General features: G+C 34.0%; 1 protein-coding gene across 5 annotated transcripts in view; it reads right to left on the reverse strand.

The window, feature by feature from the left end:
- The window catches only part of IFT88 (intraflagellar transport 88), a 132,479-nt gene that overhangs the window by 89,355 nt on the left and 22,399 nt on the right, over positions 1 to 20,725 (reverse strand). For 3 of the 5 annotated variants that reach the window (XM_081129766.1, XM_081129764.1, XM_081129762.1), the window contains exons 4-14: positions 17,824 to 17,880; positions 16,642 to 16,695; positions 15,991 to 16,054; positions 15,208 to 15,277; positions 12,391 to 12,481; positions 11,088 to 11,192; positions 9,666 to 9,768; positions 8,838 to 8,952; positions 6,431 to 6,662; positions 4,629 to 4,699; positions 435 to 521 (exon numbers count right to left, since the gene is read on the reverse strand). In XM_081129766.1, coding sequence (XP_080985892.1) covers positions 435 to 521; positions 4,629 to 4,699; positions 6,431 to 6,662; positions 8,838 to 8,952; positions 9,666 to 9,768; positions 11,088 to 11,192; positions 12,391 to 12,481; positions 15,208 to 15,277; positions 15,991 to 16,054; positions 16,642 to 16,695; positions 17,824 to 17,880 — 1,049 coding nt within the window. The remainder of the gene's footprint in view (positions 1 to 434; positions 522 to 4,628; positions 4,700 to 6,430; positions 6,663 to 8,837; positions 8,953 to 9,665; positions 9,769 to 11,087; positions 11,193 to 12,390; positions 12,482 to 15,207; positions 15,278 to 15,990; positions 16,055 to 16,641; positions 16,696 to 17,823; positions 17,881 to 20,725) is intronic. The other 2 variants (XM_081129765.1, XM_081129763.1) reach the window with 1 other exon arrangement.

The raw sequence follows: 20,725 nt of genomic DNA on the forward strand, positions 1-20,725 counted from the left end.
GAAACTAGTAAAACAATAGAAAAGATGAACAAAAATAAGAGCTAGTTTTTTGTAAAGATGGACAAAACAGACAAATCTCTAGCTAGACTATCTTGGAAAAAAAGAGAAAAAACTCAAGTAAATAAAATCAGAAATGAAAACCATAAACCTCCTAGAAAAAAACAACAAGGGAAAAAGCTCCTTTGTATTGGTCTTGGCAATGACTTTTTGGATATGACACCTAAAGCACAAGGAGCAAAATAAAAACAAGTGACATTACATCAAACTAAAAATCTCCTGCACAGCAAAAGACAGAATCAACAAAATGACAAGACAACCTACAAAATAAGAGAAAATATTTGCAAATCATAGCAGATAAAATTTTAACCAATAAAAATATAAATTATGAAAAGAAAATACCATACCCATCCAGTTATACTGAATTTCCCTCTTACCAATCATATCCTACAGCAAAAGATGTTTCAATTACAGGAGCAATGAGTTTTGCAGCTGTCATGATGTATTTTTCTGCCATGGATTTTCTATATCAAACAAAAAAAAAAAGTTTATAAAGAAACATGGTATAAAATGTAAAAAAATTTAAGTGTAAAAATTATGTATCAAAGTTAACATACCATGAAGCCTGCAGAATGGTGAACAGCTACACTAGAAACCTGTAAGTCAGGTTGAAAATCAGGACTAGGAAATGGAAGCTGTGACTGCCTTCTGAGTCAACAGTTCACTTTTCTATTTTATGACACATGCTGACAAATTAAAGGAAGAGAATCTCTACAGAAAAATAGCTCTGCAGCTGATATTACATAACCTGCACTGTCTGTGGTCATTAAAGCAAATGGCCATTAAAGAAATATTGTGTGGTAAACAGTAAAACTGAATTACTACATGTCTCTATAGATTTGCCTCATTCATGTAAGTGGAATCACAGAATATGTGGTCTTTTGTGACCGGCTTCTTTTCTTTATCATAATGTTTATGGTTCACATGTATTGTAGTATATATCAGTACTTCATTCTTTTTTATGGCTAAATACTATTACATTGTATGGATAGACCATGTATTATTTATCCATAAGTTGTGAATACTTGGGTTGTTTCCACTTTTTAGATAGTATGGATAATGCTATGAACATTTGTGTGTAAGTTATTGTGTGGATATATGCTCTAATTTCTTTTGGGTACATACCTAGAAGAGAAATTGCTGGCTTAATCTTTTGAGGAATTTTCAGACTGTTCTCCAAAGTGGCTGTACCATTTTACATTCCCACCATCAGCATATAAAATTGCAATTTCTCTACATCCTCACCAATACTTATTACATCTGTCTTTTTAAAAAATATTTTTTAATTGATTTCAGAGAGAGGGAGAGAGAGAGAGAGAGAGAAACATCAAAGATGAGAGAGTGTCATTGGTTGGCTGCCTCCTGCATGTTCCTGACTGGGGATCGGGCCCGTAACCTGCACATGTACCCTGACCGGGACTTGAACCACAACCTCCTGGATCATAGATAGATGCTCAACCGCTGAGCCACGCCGGCTGGGCAAATCTGTCTTTTTTTATTACAGTCATACTAGTGGGTGTGATATCGCCAATACTTGTTATTACGTTTGTCTTTTTTGTTTTTATTGTTGGAGAGTTTTATTAAGATTTGTGCTCTTTCTTTTACAAGTATTAGGTAGAATGTAGTGATAAAGCCACTTGAACCTGGAGCTTATTTTGTTGAAATGCCTTTAATTGCATGTTTATAATGTCTAATAAATAAAAAACTACTCTTAATTTCTATTTTTTTGTTGTTGTTGAATAAGAATGTATTTAATCATAACATGTTTATAGCAGTCAGAATGAAGATGTAGGTGGAGCCATCTTATATACAAACCATGTACATTTTTTAGGACTCTAAGTTAATTTTACTAGTGTCCAGACGCCTCGTTAAATTCTAAATCATGACAATGAGGGAAAATCAGATTAATCACTTAACCTTCATTTATATTTAATATGACTTTCCTAAACAGATGGGGAATCATGCCAGCCAAGCAAATAGATTTGTGAAATTTACACAGTCAAAATGCAACAAAGCAATTTCATCGTTTTCCCTTTTCTCTGCTTTGAGTATTCTAACTCATTGTAACCAAGAATCAGTGTAGTACTTGGCAACGGGAGGTACGGAAATGCAGTGAGGACATGAGCAACAAGTGACATGGAATCCCTGCAGACTCCCCTGGAGCCATGATCTCAGAAAAGTCAATGCAAGTGTGCAGCACAGAGACAGGCTGCTGTGTCCTTCCAACCATCGCTTCCTGTTCTTAGATCCACCCTGAGCAGGGCAGCCAGAGCTGTTCTAAAAAAGATTCACTTTATTCTTAATGTTCTCCAAGAGAAAGAAATGCCACAGTCTCCACAGGGATGAGGTAAAGATTGAACCAGATAATCCACGGAAAGGATTCAGCAAAGTGCTAGTCACATATAGCAAGTGCTCAAGCACTCTGTCAGCAAGGATTCTTAGTATTCAGCGATGCCCACAGAGCTGCTTTCAAGTACTTAGTGTTGGAAGCTATACTGATCAGCTGAGAATGCCTGTGGCCAAAAAGGTTTTGATAAATCAAATCTAAATCCCCCTCTCTATTATTCAGCAGTTTTTTGTACCTCTTAATATTTCCTCTACTTTTTATTTTTATTTTATTTTATTTTTTAAAATATATTTTTATTTATTTCAGAGAGAGGAAAGGAGAGGGAGAGAGAGAGATAGAAACATCAATGATGAGAGAGTCATTGATCAAGCCCACAACCGGGGTATGTGCCCTGACCGGGAATGGAACCCCGATCACCTGGATCCTAGGTCAACACTCAACCGCTGAGCCACGCCCGGCCGGGCTCCTCTACTTTTTTAAAAAATTAATCTTTATTGTTGAAAGTATTAGAGATGTCCCCTTTTTACCCCATTGACCCCTTCTACCTCATCTCTACTCCTTCCCCAGGCCTTGACCACACAATTATCTGTGTCCATGGATTATGCATATATGCATATAAATTCTTGAGTGAGATCATGTAATACTTGTCTTTCTCTGACTGGCTTATTTCACTTAGCATAATACTCTCCAGGTCCCTCCATGCTGTTTCAAAGGGTAAGAGATCCTCCTTTTTCACAGCTGCATAGTATTCCATGGTATAAATGTCCCACAGCTTTTTTATCCACTCAACTACTGATGGGCACTTGGGCTGTTTCCAGATCTTAGCATTGTAAATTGCGCTGCTATGAACATAGAGGTGCATATATATTCTTTCTGATTGGTGTTTCGGGTTTCTTAGGACATATCCCTAGAAGTGGGATCACTGGATCAAATGGCAGTTCCATTTTTAATTTTCTGAGGAAAGTCCATACTATTTTTCACCAATCTGCATTCCTACCAGCAGTGTATGAGGTTCCTGTTTCTTCACATCCTTGTCAACACTTGTCATTTGTTGAACTGTTGATGGTAGCCATTCTGACAGGTGTGAGGTGATCTCACTGTTGTTTAATTTGCATCTCTCTGATGATTAGTGACTTTAAGTGTTTTTTCATATGTCTATTGGCCATCTGTATATTCACTTTGGAAGTGTCTATTTAGGTCCTTTGCCCATTTTTTAATTGGATTGTTTGTCTTCTTTTTGTTAAGTTGTATGAGTTCCTTATATATTTTGAATATTAACCCCTTACCAGGCGTATTATTGGCAGAATCTCCGTTTTATTTTTAATGTTAAACTACTTCCTAAAGATTAAGGGCCCTCCATACATATAATGAAATATCATACAGACTTGAAAAGGAAGGAAATTCTGACACATTACAACATGGATGAGCCTTGAGGATATTATGCTAAGTGAAATAAGACAGTCACAAAAGGATAAATAATGTGATTCCTCCAATATGAGGTTCCTAGAGCAGACAAATTCATAAACACAAAAAGTAGAAAGGTGGGTGCCAGGGGCTGGTGAGGGTATGCTGTAGAGTTGTTCAATGTGTACCGAGTTGCAGTTTGGGAAGATGAGGAAGTTCTTGTAACAAATCATTGTCAATATACTTAACACTCCTGAACCATGAGAATTATGTTAAGATGGTAAACTATATGTTAAGTGTATTTTACTACAATTAAAAAAAATATAAGGGCCCTGTATATCATGTGATATACTAATAATATACCTGTTGCATATTCAATAAATATTAGAAGTTTCAAAACATACTTGGCAGAGACTAGGTACCATACTGGAGGAAGGAAAAAAAAAAATAGAAAGAATTTTGTCTTTGGGAGCTGAAATTTAATTGGGAAGCTGGACAAAAACACATAAAGATACAATTTACAAAAATAAAGGTAATATAAACAAAATTCCAATATTGCCCAAATGCAGAGGAAAAGCGAATTACAAGGAAATAGTAAGAGTAACTGAGGAAGAATAACTGGAATCAAACAAGCACTGCTGTTATTGTAAAGGAGAAAAGAGAATCCAGTGAAGTACAGAAATGGTGAAAAACAGGACTATTCAAGAAATACATTGCATATAATGAGCTTTGAAAGAAATAATCATATGCACATTCAAGTCTTTTATACAACTTTAACCAATATTATCAGATTTTAATTATTAAGTGCCCCAAATATTACCTTTCATGTTCCATTTGCCTTAGGTGGTCATTTTTTATAGCTTCAATCACTAAGTTAGTATGTGGATCATCCTGGAAAATAAAATTGGGAAAAAAATTAATAATTCAGAAATAAACACCAAGAACTTGGATTTCTAATCAACCTCACCACTAAGTAGTTGCAGAAAATTAACAGTAAATTAATCTTTCTACATCATTTTCCCTTATGTAAAGTAGAACTTCTTTTTCTTATTTCTGATTACCTGTCACATTTTCCAGTGAACTAACACAGATTCTGAGCAGCTGATAAAAACGTCAGGCTGGACAGAAAAGGACCAACTACACAGAAGCTGTGTGATATTATCAATTATAAACTCAAATACAAATGCTTTAATGATCATCAGTTACTTAGTATAAGCCATATCTCTACTCCCTATTAAAAATACTTATTTTTTTACAACATATATTTTTTCTCATTATGAAATTAACATATAATAGTTAACATTTACTCAAAACTTCCTATATTCCAGGTACTGTTTTAAGCATTTCACATGCATACTCTCATTTAACCTTCACAACCCTATAAGGTAGGTTATTATAATTACATATAATTTATATATAAAGGAACTGAGGCACAAGAGAATAAGTACTGAGTGGTGGAGCCAACAACAGAGCTGCAATGCCCTTAAAATCTATTAAGAAAATCTATTAAATTTGACTTATGAAATTGATATTATTATACTATTTTGATTTATAAATACAGGCAATTTCATATGGTTTGACTTAATGTAAAATAATCGTGGCATAGCAATAATTTCTGTGTAAGAAATGTGAAAAATATTTTAAAAGCATTAAGAAAAAAATCTCATTCCAGAAACTACTTTTTCTATTTTGGTATACTTCCTTCCAGGTTATGTTCATGTATGAGTATTTTTCACTTTATGTAAATTTCCTCAGGTCTTTGAAAATATGACTTTTATATTATGCTGCATTCTGTGAATAAGGATGAAGAATTACTTCTTTTCATTCCTGATGTATTTAGTACATATGGTTTAGTTCCCGCTGCTCAACAATGACTAAAGAAACAATAAAAAAGGCTTTATATTACTCTTTTTTAATTTTAATTTTACTTTTTTTAATTCTCACCTGAGGATATTTTTTCCAATAACTTTTAGAAAGATTGGAAGGGAGGGAGGGAGGAGGAGAGAGAGAAACATTGATATGTGAGAGGCATCGACTGGATGCCTCCTGCACACATCCTGACCAGGGCCGGGTTTGAACCTGCAACCCTTGACTGGGAATTGAACCCATGACTGTTAGGTGTGCGGGCCATATTCCATAGTACGAATACACCACATTTCATTCATCCAGAGTCTACGTGATGAACACTGACTGTTTCCACATTTGTTGATTATGATGCTACTGCTATGAACATTCACATATGGTCCTCTGAATGCCCTAACCACTGAGCAACACCGACCAGGGCTATTACTCTTTTTTTTTAATTTATTTTTATTGTTGAGAGTATTATAGATGTCCTGGCATGTAATCCTGTTTTTCCTAATATTCTTTTTGTTCTAACTAAAACTGTACAGTCTGTTTTAACCATACTTTCTAACCCTATTTCAATGGCACCCTATTCTCAAGCTAATTTAAATAATAAATAAAAATGATAAAATGCATTAATTAATCTTGTTTAATTAAAATACATTAATATAGGGCTGGGAGAAACCTAAGAAGTCATCCACTCCAACTTTTTCATTTCTGGAAAGAGAAAAGCATGGATAACTAAGGTCTTGTTACCACAGTCTTTCCCATACTCACACTTGGTGAAATGTATTTATCATCTTCATCAATTTCCAATGGAACAGCAATCAGTTTTTGGAAAGCCTTCTTCATTTTCTCTCGATCTCCAACTGCAAAGTAACTGAGAATGAGGTTGAAGCCAGCCTTCAGGTTCGGTGCCATGCTCATTATGTGCTCAAATGAATTAATGGCATCAGAGTACTGGCCAGTTTTAATAAATGTAACTCCAATGTTCTGCATAATTTTAATCCTAAAGAGAAATAAACAGGGATCAGCATTAAGTCTGAACTCTTCAGTACCGTAGTCAAGACATTCCACAGAGTTCCCTTCTTTTCTATTCTACTTGACTTTTTTTGCTTTGTTTTGCTGAAGTTTTATTGAGGCTTAATTCACATATCACAAAATTTATTTGTTTTCAGTACCTGCTTCAATGATTACTACTATATTCATACAGTTGTGGAACTATAACTGTATTCTTACTAAGTCATTCCCATCACCCTAAAGAGAAAACCTATGTCCATCAGCAGTCACTCCCATTACCACCTCCAGCCCTGGGCAACATAAACCTTTCCTTTATTGATTGACTGATGAGAGAGAAAGGGGGGGTACTGATTTGTTCTTTCACTTATTTATGCATTCATTAGTTGATTATTCTTATATGTGACAACCAACTTAGCTACCTGGCCAGGGCCCTAACCTGTGTTTCTGGATTTGCCTTTTCTAGATGCTGCATATAAACGGACTCATGCAAATGTTACATTTTTGTGTTGGTGTCTCTCAATCAGCAGAATCTTTTGAAGGCTCCTCATATTGTAGCATATGCCAGCACTTCATTCCTTTCATTGTCAAATAGTATGAATACACCACATTTAACTCATCCATAGCCTACTTGATGGACACTGATTGTTTCCACTTTTGGTAATTATGAATGCTGCTGCTAAAAACATTCATATATGATCCTTTGTGACATGTTTTCACTTTCTTGGGTATGTACCTGAGAGTGGTACATACAGTACCACTGGTCATACAATAAATCTGTGTTTAACTTTTTAAGAGATTGCCTAATTATTTTCCAAAGTGGCTGTACCATCACCAATGTATGAGGTTTCTGATTTCTCTGCATCTCTTCAGTACTTGTTATTGCCCGTCTTTTGGTTATAGACATTCTAAAGGCCACGATCCCATCTTATTTCTAACTACTTCTCAACATAATCCCTCTATTTCAACTACATTCATTCATTCATTCATAATTCTCTGACCAGATCATGAACACGGATTTCCTTGACTCTTCTTGTGTTGTTCCTTTGTCTGGAATGTTTCCCCTTCTTTCCTCTTCACTTAAGTCATTTATCTCAAGTACACCTCCTTCATAATGTCTTTCCTTACTATTCCTGTTCTCAATACTTATTCCCTCAACTTAATTACTATAGCACTTTTTTTTTTGTGAATTTAGAGAGAGTGAAACGAAGGGAGGGAGGGGAGGAGGGAGGGAGGAGAGAAACATCGATGTGAGAGAGACACACTGATTGGTTGCCTCCCTTATGCACCCGAGCCAGGCCAGGAATGCAACCTGCTACCCAGGTATGTGCCCTTGACTGGGAATTGAACCCGCAACCCTTTGGTGTGCGGGATAATGTTCTAACCACTGAGAAACACTGCCAGGGCACTACAGCACCTTTTGATTCCTGATTATTAAATACTTAATATATGCTGTCTATTATTATTACCTTCTAAAAAGCTCAAATTCTTGGCCTCACCTGGGGTTAAAAGTACTTTAAGGGCACCGTTTTATAAGCCAGGTATTTACTGATAAGATGTCGTGCATAATTTAAAAACAAATGATCACGAAAGGTGGCATTTACACATAATTAAGTTTCACAGAGGGAGTGTACTGGGACTAGGGGAAATTATGACCAGTAAATATCCTGGAAACCTATGTTCCTGAATTTATTACCAGACCATAAGGTAATTTACTGTGTCTGCTCTCAAAATATTGTAGGAATAGAAAGTATCCCATTTTCCCCCTCCAACCCTGTCTTCTCAGATTCAAAAGCAATCCCTTCCTCCCAAGATTTCACTCTCAATCTATAGCACCAATGTCAGAGTGTCTAAATTTCTAGCCTTGTTTTCGAGAGTCTGGCATGTACTAAAGGACTAAGTTAGATTTTGTGTTGGCAATTAGCTGCATTTGGTGATTATCCCCTATAGAGGGCAAGTAGTTTAGTTTTACTTCAATTGGTCACATATTATGCCTTTAACCTTTAACTTGTCATTATACAAATGTGTGCAAGTACAGACACATAAATCTAACACCTCTCATGTACAAACACCTCAAAATGTTCAACCCACTGACAACAGGTCAGAAGAGTTATCTTGTTTCTGAAAAATAACACAAATTTTACAAGTTATCATTATGTAAACTCACCTCATTTCTTTATGGACACTTGGAATTTGATCTAATGCCATCCGGTAGAATTTAATGGCTTTGGAATAATTTCTTTGCTTTAAGTAAATATTTCCCATATTCACTTTCAATCTTCCTAATTTAAAAAATAAATGAATATATAATATTCTGTTTTTCATTTTTTTTCTATGATATTTTAGATAACCATAATTCATATTATTTGAAGCTTTCTCAAGTTATAAAGGTTCAGGCATTACCTAAAATTCTCCCTTTAGAATAGTCATACTATTTTCACATATCCACAAACTAATTATGTGAGGAAATGGAACTTAAGACAGATGGATTCCTAAAAAATACAACTAGAAAACAACTGATTTACATTAGAAAACTGGAGTTGTGTTCTCCTAAGAAAAACGTGGAATTTTAAAATTAGACTAATAATGTTACATACATTTTAATATGACATTCAAAAAATGATATTAATAAACTTTAATACGGCTATCAAAAACTACACAATGTGCATGCTAGATATAAATAATAGTCTCTTGGGAATGAATTATACAAGGGGAAGCACACTTGATGGGGTTGCCATGCCTCACTCTACCTGTGATGACAGAGCACATTTTTTGTTTACTATTAGGTAATATACCTCATACCAACTATATTTCCTCATTTGCATTTGTGTGATTTTAATATAAATTGTATCTTTAAGCAGGACACCACTATATAAATAACAAATTTATTTTAGAGCATAGGTCATTTCATTGTAAGAAACCATAAAGTGAGGAAACATAAATGAACACCACAAAAGAACTAAACTTACTAGACAAACTGACTATAAACACTTACCTGCATTGATAAACATCTTATTTTTCACTATAACTTGATATGTGTTTAGTGCTTCAGCATACATTTCGTTAGCTGAATACTGACTGGCCAAGTTGAAAAGAACCTAAGGAAGAAAAATATTGCAAACAGACACATAATAACCATTTTAGGCCCCTTTTGCTTATAACCTTTCTAGAGATTAAAGTCATATAACAAAGTTAGTTGCTTATATCAAGATACCCAACCAATTAGAAAATGAAGTAGACAGAAAATCTTGCATTCCAAATGAACCAGAACATTCAGATAGGTAAGGCTGACCTCTGAATTTCACCTTAATTTCCTATGTATTCTTTCTATTTTAGGTAGTATTTGCCATCCATTAATCTCAGGAAGACCTACACAGAATAATCATGTCTTCTTAATGTTGCTAGTGATAAAAGGAATAAGCAATATAGTGAACCAAATTCTCTTCATAAATATAAATTAAACTTCATGTAGGAATATCTTAAACTTTTATTTGAATAGTAATTCTCTACATGCAAAATTATAATTTAAGTTATTAAGTTATAGCAAGTTATCTCCCTAGAGGTAAAAAAATGATCATTGTAAATTGATCATGGAATTGAAAAATATTTGCTACAAATAGTAAACATCTAAAATTCTTATTTAGTTTCATACGTACTTTTTTCCATGTGTTTGACACATAACAACTTTTCCCACTAAAAATATACCCTTTAAAACAGCTCTATCAACATCAAGGAACTCTCTTTTTAGAATTAAAGAAATTTTGCTAGAAATTAGTTTTTTGGTTTTTTTTACTACCCTTACAGAACATTGTCTTATTTGCCTCATTTGAAGTTCTTGAAAATCACAGGCCAAAAAGTCCACATTAGAATCTAATTAAAGTAAAACCACACTGAACAGAGCATAAATATCAGCAGTCTTCAAGAAATAGCCATTGGCTGGTGGTTTGTGAGCACTTACTAAGTTATTAAAGACAACTAATCAACAAATTAAATAAAAAAAAGATCTTTGCCCTGGCCAGATAGCTCAGTTGGTTAGAATGTGGTCCTCATAAACCAAGGTTGTGGGTTCAATCCCCAGTCAGGGCACATACAAGAATCAACCAATGAATGCATAAATAAGTGGAACAACAAATATCTCTCTCTCTTTCTCTCTCTCTCTCTCTCTCTCTCTCTCTTTCTCTAAGTCAATCAATAAATAAAGTTTATAAAGAGATCTTGACACAGACCAAAGACAACAGTGTCTCATGAACTCTTGCTCAAAGAAAGATTATCATTAATCTAATTCTAGGCATCTGAGGTTCAATAAGATTTTAAAAATAAAAGGAAACAACAAATATAAAATATAAAAGATAAAAGACTTCTGGAATCTACAAATCCTAGGCAAAATAATTTTACTCAACAGGTATTGCATACTTACTGAGTAAGTTAAATCCAGATTGATGTTTTCTGGAGTTGTCACTTGCTCACGTTGTCTCACCAACACTCTCTCTTTTCTTCCTGCGTCTTTCGCCTTTTCTAAGGCCTGAAATCAAGTTTATACTCTGAGCCTTCATTATGAGCATCTGTACATTTGGGAAACACCTGCATGTAGCTGGTTGGATGCCATACCCATCCCTGGATGCCCAGGGCCCGGCAGTACCCTTAACACACACTCTCCTTGACAACAAAAGAAGCCAGACCATTTGCTTAAACTGGAGCTCACCATCATAAAAATATGTGTTTATTCTGGAAAAGAAGAGGGAGTCTGAGGGACAAAATGTACAGTAGCTTTGCCCCAAGTCCAGTCTCTTCATTACCATGCCTTCCACTACTTTTAGGTTTGACTATGCCTTTGATTTTATTTTTTCCTCCAAACTCCTCAATCTTTGGGTATTTTAATTCCATCTTATGTGATAGGAATTTAGATGGATTTGTTTGGTTTCTGGGATGCCCAAAATCTAGACAAGTCACAGGATAACTGCTACTCAATGTTATGGCAGATGCTTAGTTTGGCTCTCACATTCTACTTAGAATGCCAGGAACTTTCTATTCCTCTGAGACTAACCATACACAGATTAATGCAACAGGAGATTTTTTTTTTTAGAACTAGATTTAAAAAGGCACCAGTTTTATCAGCAACAAAAGTAGCTTTTCATATTGAACATTCTTCCCTAATGGTAGTCATTAATCCGATAACTAAAGTCACAGAAATTATATTTATATAGTATAACAATCAAAGTAATATGAACAAAAGCAAATTAAAAGAAAATATTTAATAATTAAAAAAAAAAAAAAAGAAAGCAGAGTAGGATTCCCAACAAACAAACCATGATTTTGCAGTCTACTTAGGAAAAAATACTTTACTGTAGTGAGACTTAAATAAAAGAGAGCTCTCAGCACTGTGAGCGGATGATGTTAGCTATGCCTTTGAGCAGGCTGAATCTAATCCATTAGTCCACCAGGCTTCAAAATTTAATCAACAAATACATTACAATTTTTTTCCCCTACCAAAATGACTAATGTCAAAAATTATAAAATCAGTCAACTGGTCTAACATCAGAGCTTATGTAGTTACAATTGCAGGTTCTCAAAATAATTGCTTCAGTGAAAATTCTAAGGCCAATCAATAGCAAAACAAAAAATATTTATCTATACAGATACTTGTATGTATGCACATACAAAACCAGATATATACATATACACACTTCATAATACTGAATCCTGTTAGTTTATAAACTTACCAGTTTTAAGTCTCCACAACTGTTGGCAATACAACTTTCTTCAACCAACTCATTTACTTTCTTCTCTAGTTGTCTAATCTTTTCTTCTGGACTATCAAAGAAGAAAGCAGGTAATCATTCAACCTCTAATGATGTATACTAAAATTAAACTTACTTTTAACATTTCCATTATATGTGCTTTTCAACATGAATAGGTCATAGATAAGACAAATGTAGAAATGGCATTAAGGAGCAAATGTACTATTGTTTTTAACAATTACATTATGTAATTATTCAGAATAACAGTGAAAATAGCTAACATTTACTTAGTGTAAGTATAATTTCACACTGAGCTACATGCTTTACCCTAATTGTGGCATTTAATCCTCATAACCACATTTAATACAAGTACTATCATTATTCTGTTTACTGATAGGGAAACTGAGATTTAGAAAGTTAAGTGCTACACCCAAGATCACACAGCTAGAAAGTTAGAGCGCCAGGATTTAAACCCAGTAAGGTAAGTCTAGGAGCCATGCTATTGTATTATTATCTCCAAGAGAAAGCAGATATTTTTTTCAGATGTATGACAAATGGAAACTTTAAAAAAAAAAAATAAATCTCTATTGGTTTCAGAGAGAGGAAGGGAGAGGGAGAGAGAGGTAGAAACATCAATGATGAGAGAGTCATTGATCGGCTGCCTCCTGCATGCCCCCCCACTGGGGATCGAGCCCACAGCCCGGGCATGTGTCCTGACTGGGAATTGAACCTTGATCTCCTGGATCCTACGTTGATGCTCAACCGCTGAGCCACGACCAGCTGGGCCAAATGGAAACTTTATATGGTGGTTAGGAAAACTGAAGCTCCCCATAAAAGAAATAATACAGTAATTATTATTTACTACCAGATAGGTACTGAAGAGAAGGTTTCTAACAAGGTGAGAAGTTTAAAAACCCTGACTCCATTAGTGGCAAACACAATACCTCAAATCAGTCACCTTTCAAAAATGACATAAATTTCTTTTTGCTCCTACTTTCTTTCAGCAAAATACAACACTCTGAATGCACATCAGTGCCTAGATAAAATTTTACCATGAGTATATCGGAACACATTGTATTTCTCTTAACCCTCCAGAAATGTGACTTTAAAAAATACAGGAATAAACTTAACAGCATAGCCTTGTCTACAGAATTATATTTTTCATTGGAACCTGCCTACAAATTTCATCAGGTGGAATATAAATTTTATGAGTTTACAAAGATCTGCAAAATTCTAACTAATAAATGAGCATAATAGATGGTGGTTTCATAAAGGTTACAATGAAGTATAGAATTCTATTTTCTGGTTGCCAACAGTTTGTTATTACTAAACCTAAAATATCAATGTAAAATTTTAAAGCAAAAATCTGTAAGAGAACTCTATGAAGACACTCAAAGTAACTAACCTGTCCATATCAAATGCCAAAAAAAATTTAAAAATGGACTCTGTATGCAGACAGTGCTGGACCCAACCCACACAAGAGCCTGCCATCCACCCTTCCTTGCATGCAGGATCTACACTCGTCAAGTCTCATTCTGTTGCCAAATGTTTGGTTCAGTCATAGGCAAGTGATGAGAAGTGAAGGCACATCTTCTTGGGGTGGAGGGTCCTAGAGAGATTTTCTTTGCTTTTTTAAAAGGGTCCTGAGACTGGAACTTTCTGATTCCAGCTAGGCTTTATCAATGTTCTGATTCTGAAAATTTTGAGCTCTAATGGCACTCTTGGCATCATAAGGATGGGCAGGCTCTTGAGAAAAGCCAAGAGAATCAGAGGGAAAATGAACCAGGGCTGATGTTACTGGGAAGTTAAATTAACCATCCCTAGACCTGCCCTTCCTCCAGACTTCCTGTTAATAACATAACAGATGTTCTTATTGTGTGTGTGTTTCTGATGTGTCTTCTGTTGTTAGCAGCTAAAAGGATCCAGAATGATATAATATTTTTAAAAAATAACATACTTTTATTAGCAGACATGCTGTCATTAACTAGAATACAAAATAAACTGATTTTCTATAGAGATCTTTGTTAGTTGAAAATGGAAATTATGTAATTTAAACAAAAGCCCTAATACTGGATTTAAGAATTACAATTTAATAACACCTACTTTATAGAAACAAAACAGTGCAGTGGTTAATAGCATGAGCTCTGGAAATAGCCTGGTTTCAAATCTCAGTCCTGCCATTTATTAGTGCTACCAAGTCAAGATCTCTGTTCTTTATATTCTCTCTCTACAAACTAATGATAATAATAGCTCATTCTTCATTTATCTATAAAACTGCACAATGCTTGGCACCCAGTGAGTACTCAGTGTTTGCTTCTAAAACTATTTGTAAAATGTACACATCAAAGGAACCTAGATACAAGTACTTATATGCAGCTGAATTTATACCATAGTTTTTGGCTACTTTCTAACCACTAGCACAAAACTAAGTTAATTCAGTAAAAATTAAATTTCTCAATACTGATACGACTGACTTCATGTTCTCTTAATTCTTTTCTCTGAAATATTCTTTTAAAATAAGCATATTTTATTACATTTACAACCCTGTTTGGCCTTCAAGAGAATCAATATTGGGCTCCATAAAAATTAAATATATCTTCAAGTCAAATAATATTATAATAAAACTATACAGTATACACATGGCTATTTTTCTTAGGTTTGATTCTTTTGCTATTCCAAGAACTTGGGATGATATCATAATTACTATTCTGCTGAAACAAACTTTTAAAATACTTAAAAATTATTTATTTGGAAAAAAACAACAACAACAATGAAACAACAGCATAAGGACTTACGTACCTATCTTCATTCTTGGCTTCCAAAGGAGGAGCAGGGCCCCTTGATTGACCAAGGGGGTCAAATGCAGAGCCTGAGACACAATTCAAAAGTTCATATTTAATCTGCAACCCAGTATAACTGAAGAAAATATAAAACCTTGCACAAGTTATTTAATTATTTATTAAGTGACTTGGATTACCTATTTATCAAGTAGGCAGGACATTTATTATGTCTACATAAATATTTTGTACATCAAGAAATTGGTGAGATTTTTTACATAAAACTTTTTGCATAAATAAAACATGTGTGTTAACATACAAAAACAAAAATGAGACGATCTCTCAGTATTTACTCCTCCCTCACAGTAATCTATCCCTATTATGAACTCTAAATTATCAATCATGTGAGTAATAACCTGGTATTGGCTTTTTAATTGTCCTTGCTGGTATAATAAACATTAATTTTTGTCCTAAAAATTTTATTTTAAAATTATTATTTAAGTTATCATGTAAAAAAAATACTATTTTTACCTTTAATTTTAAAAAATGAGCTCTAACTTATATAAAATAAAACACAAAATTGTAATGTACAATTTATTCAGTACAATTTAACAAATTACTGCCAGTGGAACTATATCCCAGTTGTGATGCAGAGTATTTTCATCACCCCTTTCCTTTCTTATGGTACTTAAAATAATGGCACACCTTATAATCAATGGCATGTTAGATTTTAAATGGTAATAATATTTACACATACAAAAACAGTAAGAAATATTAAAAGCTCTGAAAAAATTAAGAGACAAACCTCTCAAAGCTGCTTTGGTAAAACCAGCTGCTCTCACTGCTGTCATAGGTCTAGTAACTCCATCCTTAAAAGAATAGGAATCATTTAAAAGTATTTACAGTTCTGCAAATGACACATACCTTAATATAACTGCAATTTTTAATACTGATTTTTAATCACTATCTACTTATTCTCTGCTTCTGCTCCTGTGTGTCAATCCTGTCTCTACTTTCCCTTTCTCCTATAACTATAATTCCTTGATTAACTGGGCTTACTTTGTTTGAAAAGAAAAAAAAACCCAAAACTCATGGATTTTTACGTAGCACCTTATGTAGCCTATTAGCTGGCTACTCCCCTACTTTTGGTTGGTATCCTCTATGCCCATGAGAGAAACCACAGACATGGTTGTAAACCAGAGTGCACCATACAAGCAAACCATCAGTTCATGTCCACTCCCCAGTAGGATCCCATCTGAGACCTCAGGTAAGTCCAGAGACTGCCTCCAAAGATTTCAAACAGTCCAACCTGTAGCCCACACTTTAAAGAATCAGGGTCATTACATAAATAATATCTTCTTTAACATTTTAAATAATATAATAAAAAAAAGAAAACCTTGGTAATATTCTAAGTCACAAGAGAGGCCCCAAATAAACAACCACATGACAGAGATACCTGGACAGCCCCTGTCACCGGTCTTCCCATTGATGATGCCAGGGATGTCTTGGACTAGTAAACAGAAAACTAAGTTAAAACAATTCCAAAAAAAATCTACACTTTATTTTACAAACAAAGTTATAAAAGTTTTTCATAACTTTTTTCTTCATTCTATTGGCAAATGAACCTAAACATATTTTTTTCCATGTATCATCTGAGGACATAGGGTCAAACAGTAAAACTCTAAAGCAGGCATCAGCAAACTACAATCCTCAGTCTTTGTAAATAAAGTTTCATTGGAACACAGCCATGCTTGTCTGTGGCTGCTCCTGCACTAGGAATGCAGATTCCTGTACCTGCAGGAGAGACTGTCTAACCTGGAAAGCCTAAACGCCCCGGCCTCTCACAGCAAATGTTTGCTGTCTCCTGTTCTGAAACATCACCAAAAATCAAATTTATAAGTAATACATGTGTAGGCTGATTAATAAAAGCAAGTTTCATATGGCACACAGTTATATTATATATAAGGTTACTTTCTTCATTCATATAAAGGGACAGCATGAAGGCAACTGCCCTGGACCTCTAGGTTCTGAAACCATTTTTCTGACCTCTAAGAAATACTATCATAAGGACTGGAAAATGATATAGCACCTCATTCACTTATGTTTCTCCCATTCTTCTGTTATTTCATATAAACATCCAAATTTGGGCAACATTTAAAAGATTTTCCTTTATGGATTTTTATATAGCATCTTTCCTCCAAAAATCTCAAATAAAAGCAAGGCCCAAATATATGCCTTTGAAATTTTTCTTAAATTTTACTTTTTAATGTATTAATTAATAAGTTTTTAAAAATTACAATCTTTACATTTATATTACATCTAACTTCACACAAAATATATGAATGGAATACACATGAAACTTGGTCATATTATATAAATAAATGAAAGGGAGTCAATCAACACAAGGTTTACAAATAGAACAAGATAATAAAATATTTTATGATATATTTACAATCAAAATGACTAGAATATTCAAAGCTATTAATCAAATAGGACTTTTATAATGTTCATAACTATTCAAAATAGAAAATATATCTGGGTCATGGACAGAAAAATAGCCCAAATTGCTTAGAACTGCCTAAAGTGAACTTATGTTTAAGATAAAGCATCTTAATATTTTCACCTTAAGAAAACCTACCCCATATCCAGTAGCTACAGGTCTAGTAACTGCTGTGCTTGGTATTTTAGCAGTTATCTTGGGGAGGGGGGAAAAAAACATAGTTAATAGAATTCAGATTAAGCTACATAATAGAAAACTGGAAAAAGTGGGAAATATAGACTTATCAATAGAGAAATGTTTATACAATATTTAGAATAATTTCCTTTTAAATTATCCTACATATTAAGGAGCTCAGGAATTTTAGGCATTGAGAAGGAGACTATTCTGGAATTAATTTTATAGGAGAAAGGGGACTTGAGAATGACCCAAAGTGCCACTAGGAAAGATCAATTTTCATGGTTGCTGCCATCATTCATCATGCATTCTTATTACTGCCAGCCACTAGGTCTAACAATAGACAGGATTTGTAGTCAGAGAATCTGGGTTCAAATCTCAGCTTTCCTCTATTAGCTGAGTTTATTTAATCTCTTTGAACCTAAAGTTTCTCATCTTTGAAATAAGGATCCAAGGTATATATGTTGATCACAAAATTATAGTTGAAATCAAACAGGATCATGTAGGGAAACTGGTCAGTTGTTAGGCATATTTGTTTGAAATATTTGATTAAAACATCAATAGAGAAGTTCTACTTCTGGCTATGATGGACTAGTTTTAAATAACATTGCCAGTAAGAATTAAAAAGCTGGGGACAAAAATGTTTTTGTAAAATATCAGTTTGAATATATTAGAGAACCATTAAGGCAGTGAAGAACTGCAAAGTCTCCAGATGAGGAAAAGGGAAGGCTGGAGAGGTGAGCCAGCATTAGGTTTTGTTTTCTCCTACAACCATCTATTTGTTCCAAAGGCATGGCTGAGAAGCTATACATAGCTTTTTGTACACTAACAGGTCTGAGGAAATAAACATTTAAACATCGAAGTTTGGGGCTGGCGAAGGTGGCTGCCCTTGTAATCCTTCTGACTTTAGACTGATCTCAAAAGGCTAAGACTGAAAAGTAAGTTAGAAGTATACCAGCCCTCATAAGGACTAAAGTTCCTATTTAGAATCATCTCAAACTCAACAGGATCAGGGTAACCCAGGATTTCTAGTGCCTTTAGGGGCATAAGCAAGAGTGAATTCTCTCTAGTAAAAGATGAGATCACTTCAGGCTATCATATCCAGTAGAACTTTCCTGCACTGATGGAAACATCCAATACCTGCCCTGTCTGATGAGATAGCTACTAGCCATACGTGGCTGGCTGCTGAGCATTTGAAATGTGGCTAGTGTAACAAGGATCTGAATTTTTAAATTTTATTTAATTTTAAAAAACTTAATTGTAACTCGCCACATGTGGCTAGTGGTTATCATACTGGAAAGCACAGACATATAGCCTTAAATTATCTCTCAGATTTTTCATTTACAATGTCTGGCATTCATTCAAAAACAACCAGACATATAGGAGGCAAGACTACCTAACAAAGAGCCAAGAAAAACAAAAGAATGAAAAGAAACCCAGAAGGTGATACATATAATGAAAATATCAGACACAGATCTGAACATAACTATGCTTAGTATGTTCAATGAACTAAAACACAAGACTGATAATTTCAGCAGAGAATGTGAAAATATTAAAAAAAAAGAATAGAAATTCTAGAACTGAAAAATAGCTGAAAATAATGTAAAATTCTAGCATTGTCCAAGAAGCAGTAAAACACTAATTTATACCAGACTTTAATAAGTTAAAGATGAACATTATAATCTTTAGGAAAACACTAAGAGAATGGTTATAGATGTAAACTCCCAAGATAACAGTGGGGGGAAATGGAATAATAAAAAAACAAAACAAAAGAAGGCAAGAAAGAAAATGAAATATAAGAGGCAGAAAGATTGAAAAGCAAATAGTAAGACAATAAATTTAAGCCAAGCCAGTAATTTCATTACATGCAAATGGACTATATACTTCACTAAAACAATAAGATTATCAGACTGTATTTATAAAGCAAAACAGTTACATGTTCCTAATAAGCAACATGTCTTAAATATATGGATATGGATATGGAAAGGTTGGAAGTTAAAGATCAGGACAGATATATCATGAAAACACTAGACAAAAGAGAGTGGGTAGAGCTATATCAATATACTAATATCTAACAAAATAGACAAACAGCATTACTAGAGATTGAAAGGTGTTTCATAACAATAAAAGGCTCAATTTACCATGAAAATATAACATTTCTAAATATTTTTGCTCCAAATATGTAAAGCAAAAAACTTAAAAAAAAATCTACAATCATAGTGTAAAATTTGACCATATCTTTTTCATTAATAAGTAGTTAATGGCCCCCTCCCCCAAATCAGTAAAAATATGATACTAAAAACATACACATTAAAAACTTGACCTAACTGACAGACAATAGGTCTTACAAAAAGCTGAAAAGGGTAAGGTCTCAGGACTTTTTTCTATGAGAACAAACTGAAGGAAAGATATATATCTATATATATCTTTTTTGCTATTACTCTTTTTAACTATTTACAAATGACTAAATCTGTTTTTTGTTTTTTGTAAGCATTGGTAAGATCTCTTCAGATAAAGTGATCCTACTGTCTCCTCCTTTATTCACTTTACACCCTCATTTGTCGTACCTTTCTTCCCATTAACATTCAACTGTAAATTTACCCTAATCAGTCTCTTCTGATTGTCCCAGTGACAAATAAGTTGCTATGGTCCCATAACAACTTACACCCTTTCTTACAAAACTTTCTATATCTCACTATTTCACTTAGTACCAACCTTGTTTGTTTTCAACTACAAAAACTTGGCAGATTCCATACACTGTGCAAGTCAGATGTCTATGCTTTGCATGACATACACAAAAATTTTAATAATACTGAAGAAAATCACTCTAGCAATTTAGGTACTGATGGAATATTAATTAATGGAG

The sequence above is a fragment of the Miniopterus schreibersii genome (assembly GCF_964146895.1).
Source record: "Miniopterus schreibersii genome assembly, chromosome: 2".
Taxonomy (NCBI): domain Eukaryota; kingdom Metazoa; phylum Chordata; class Mammalia; order Chiroptera; family Miniopteridae; genus Miniopterus; species Miniopterus schreibersii.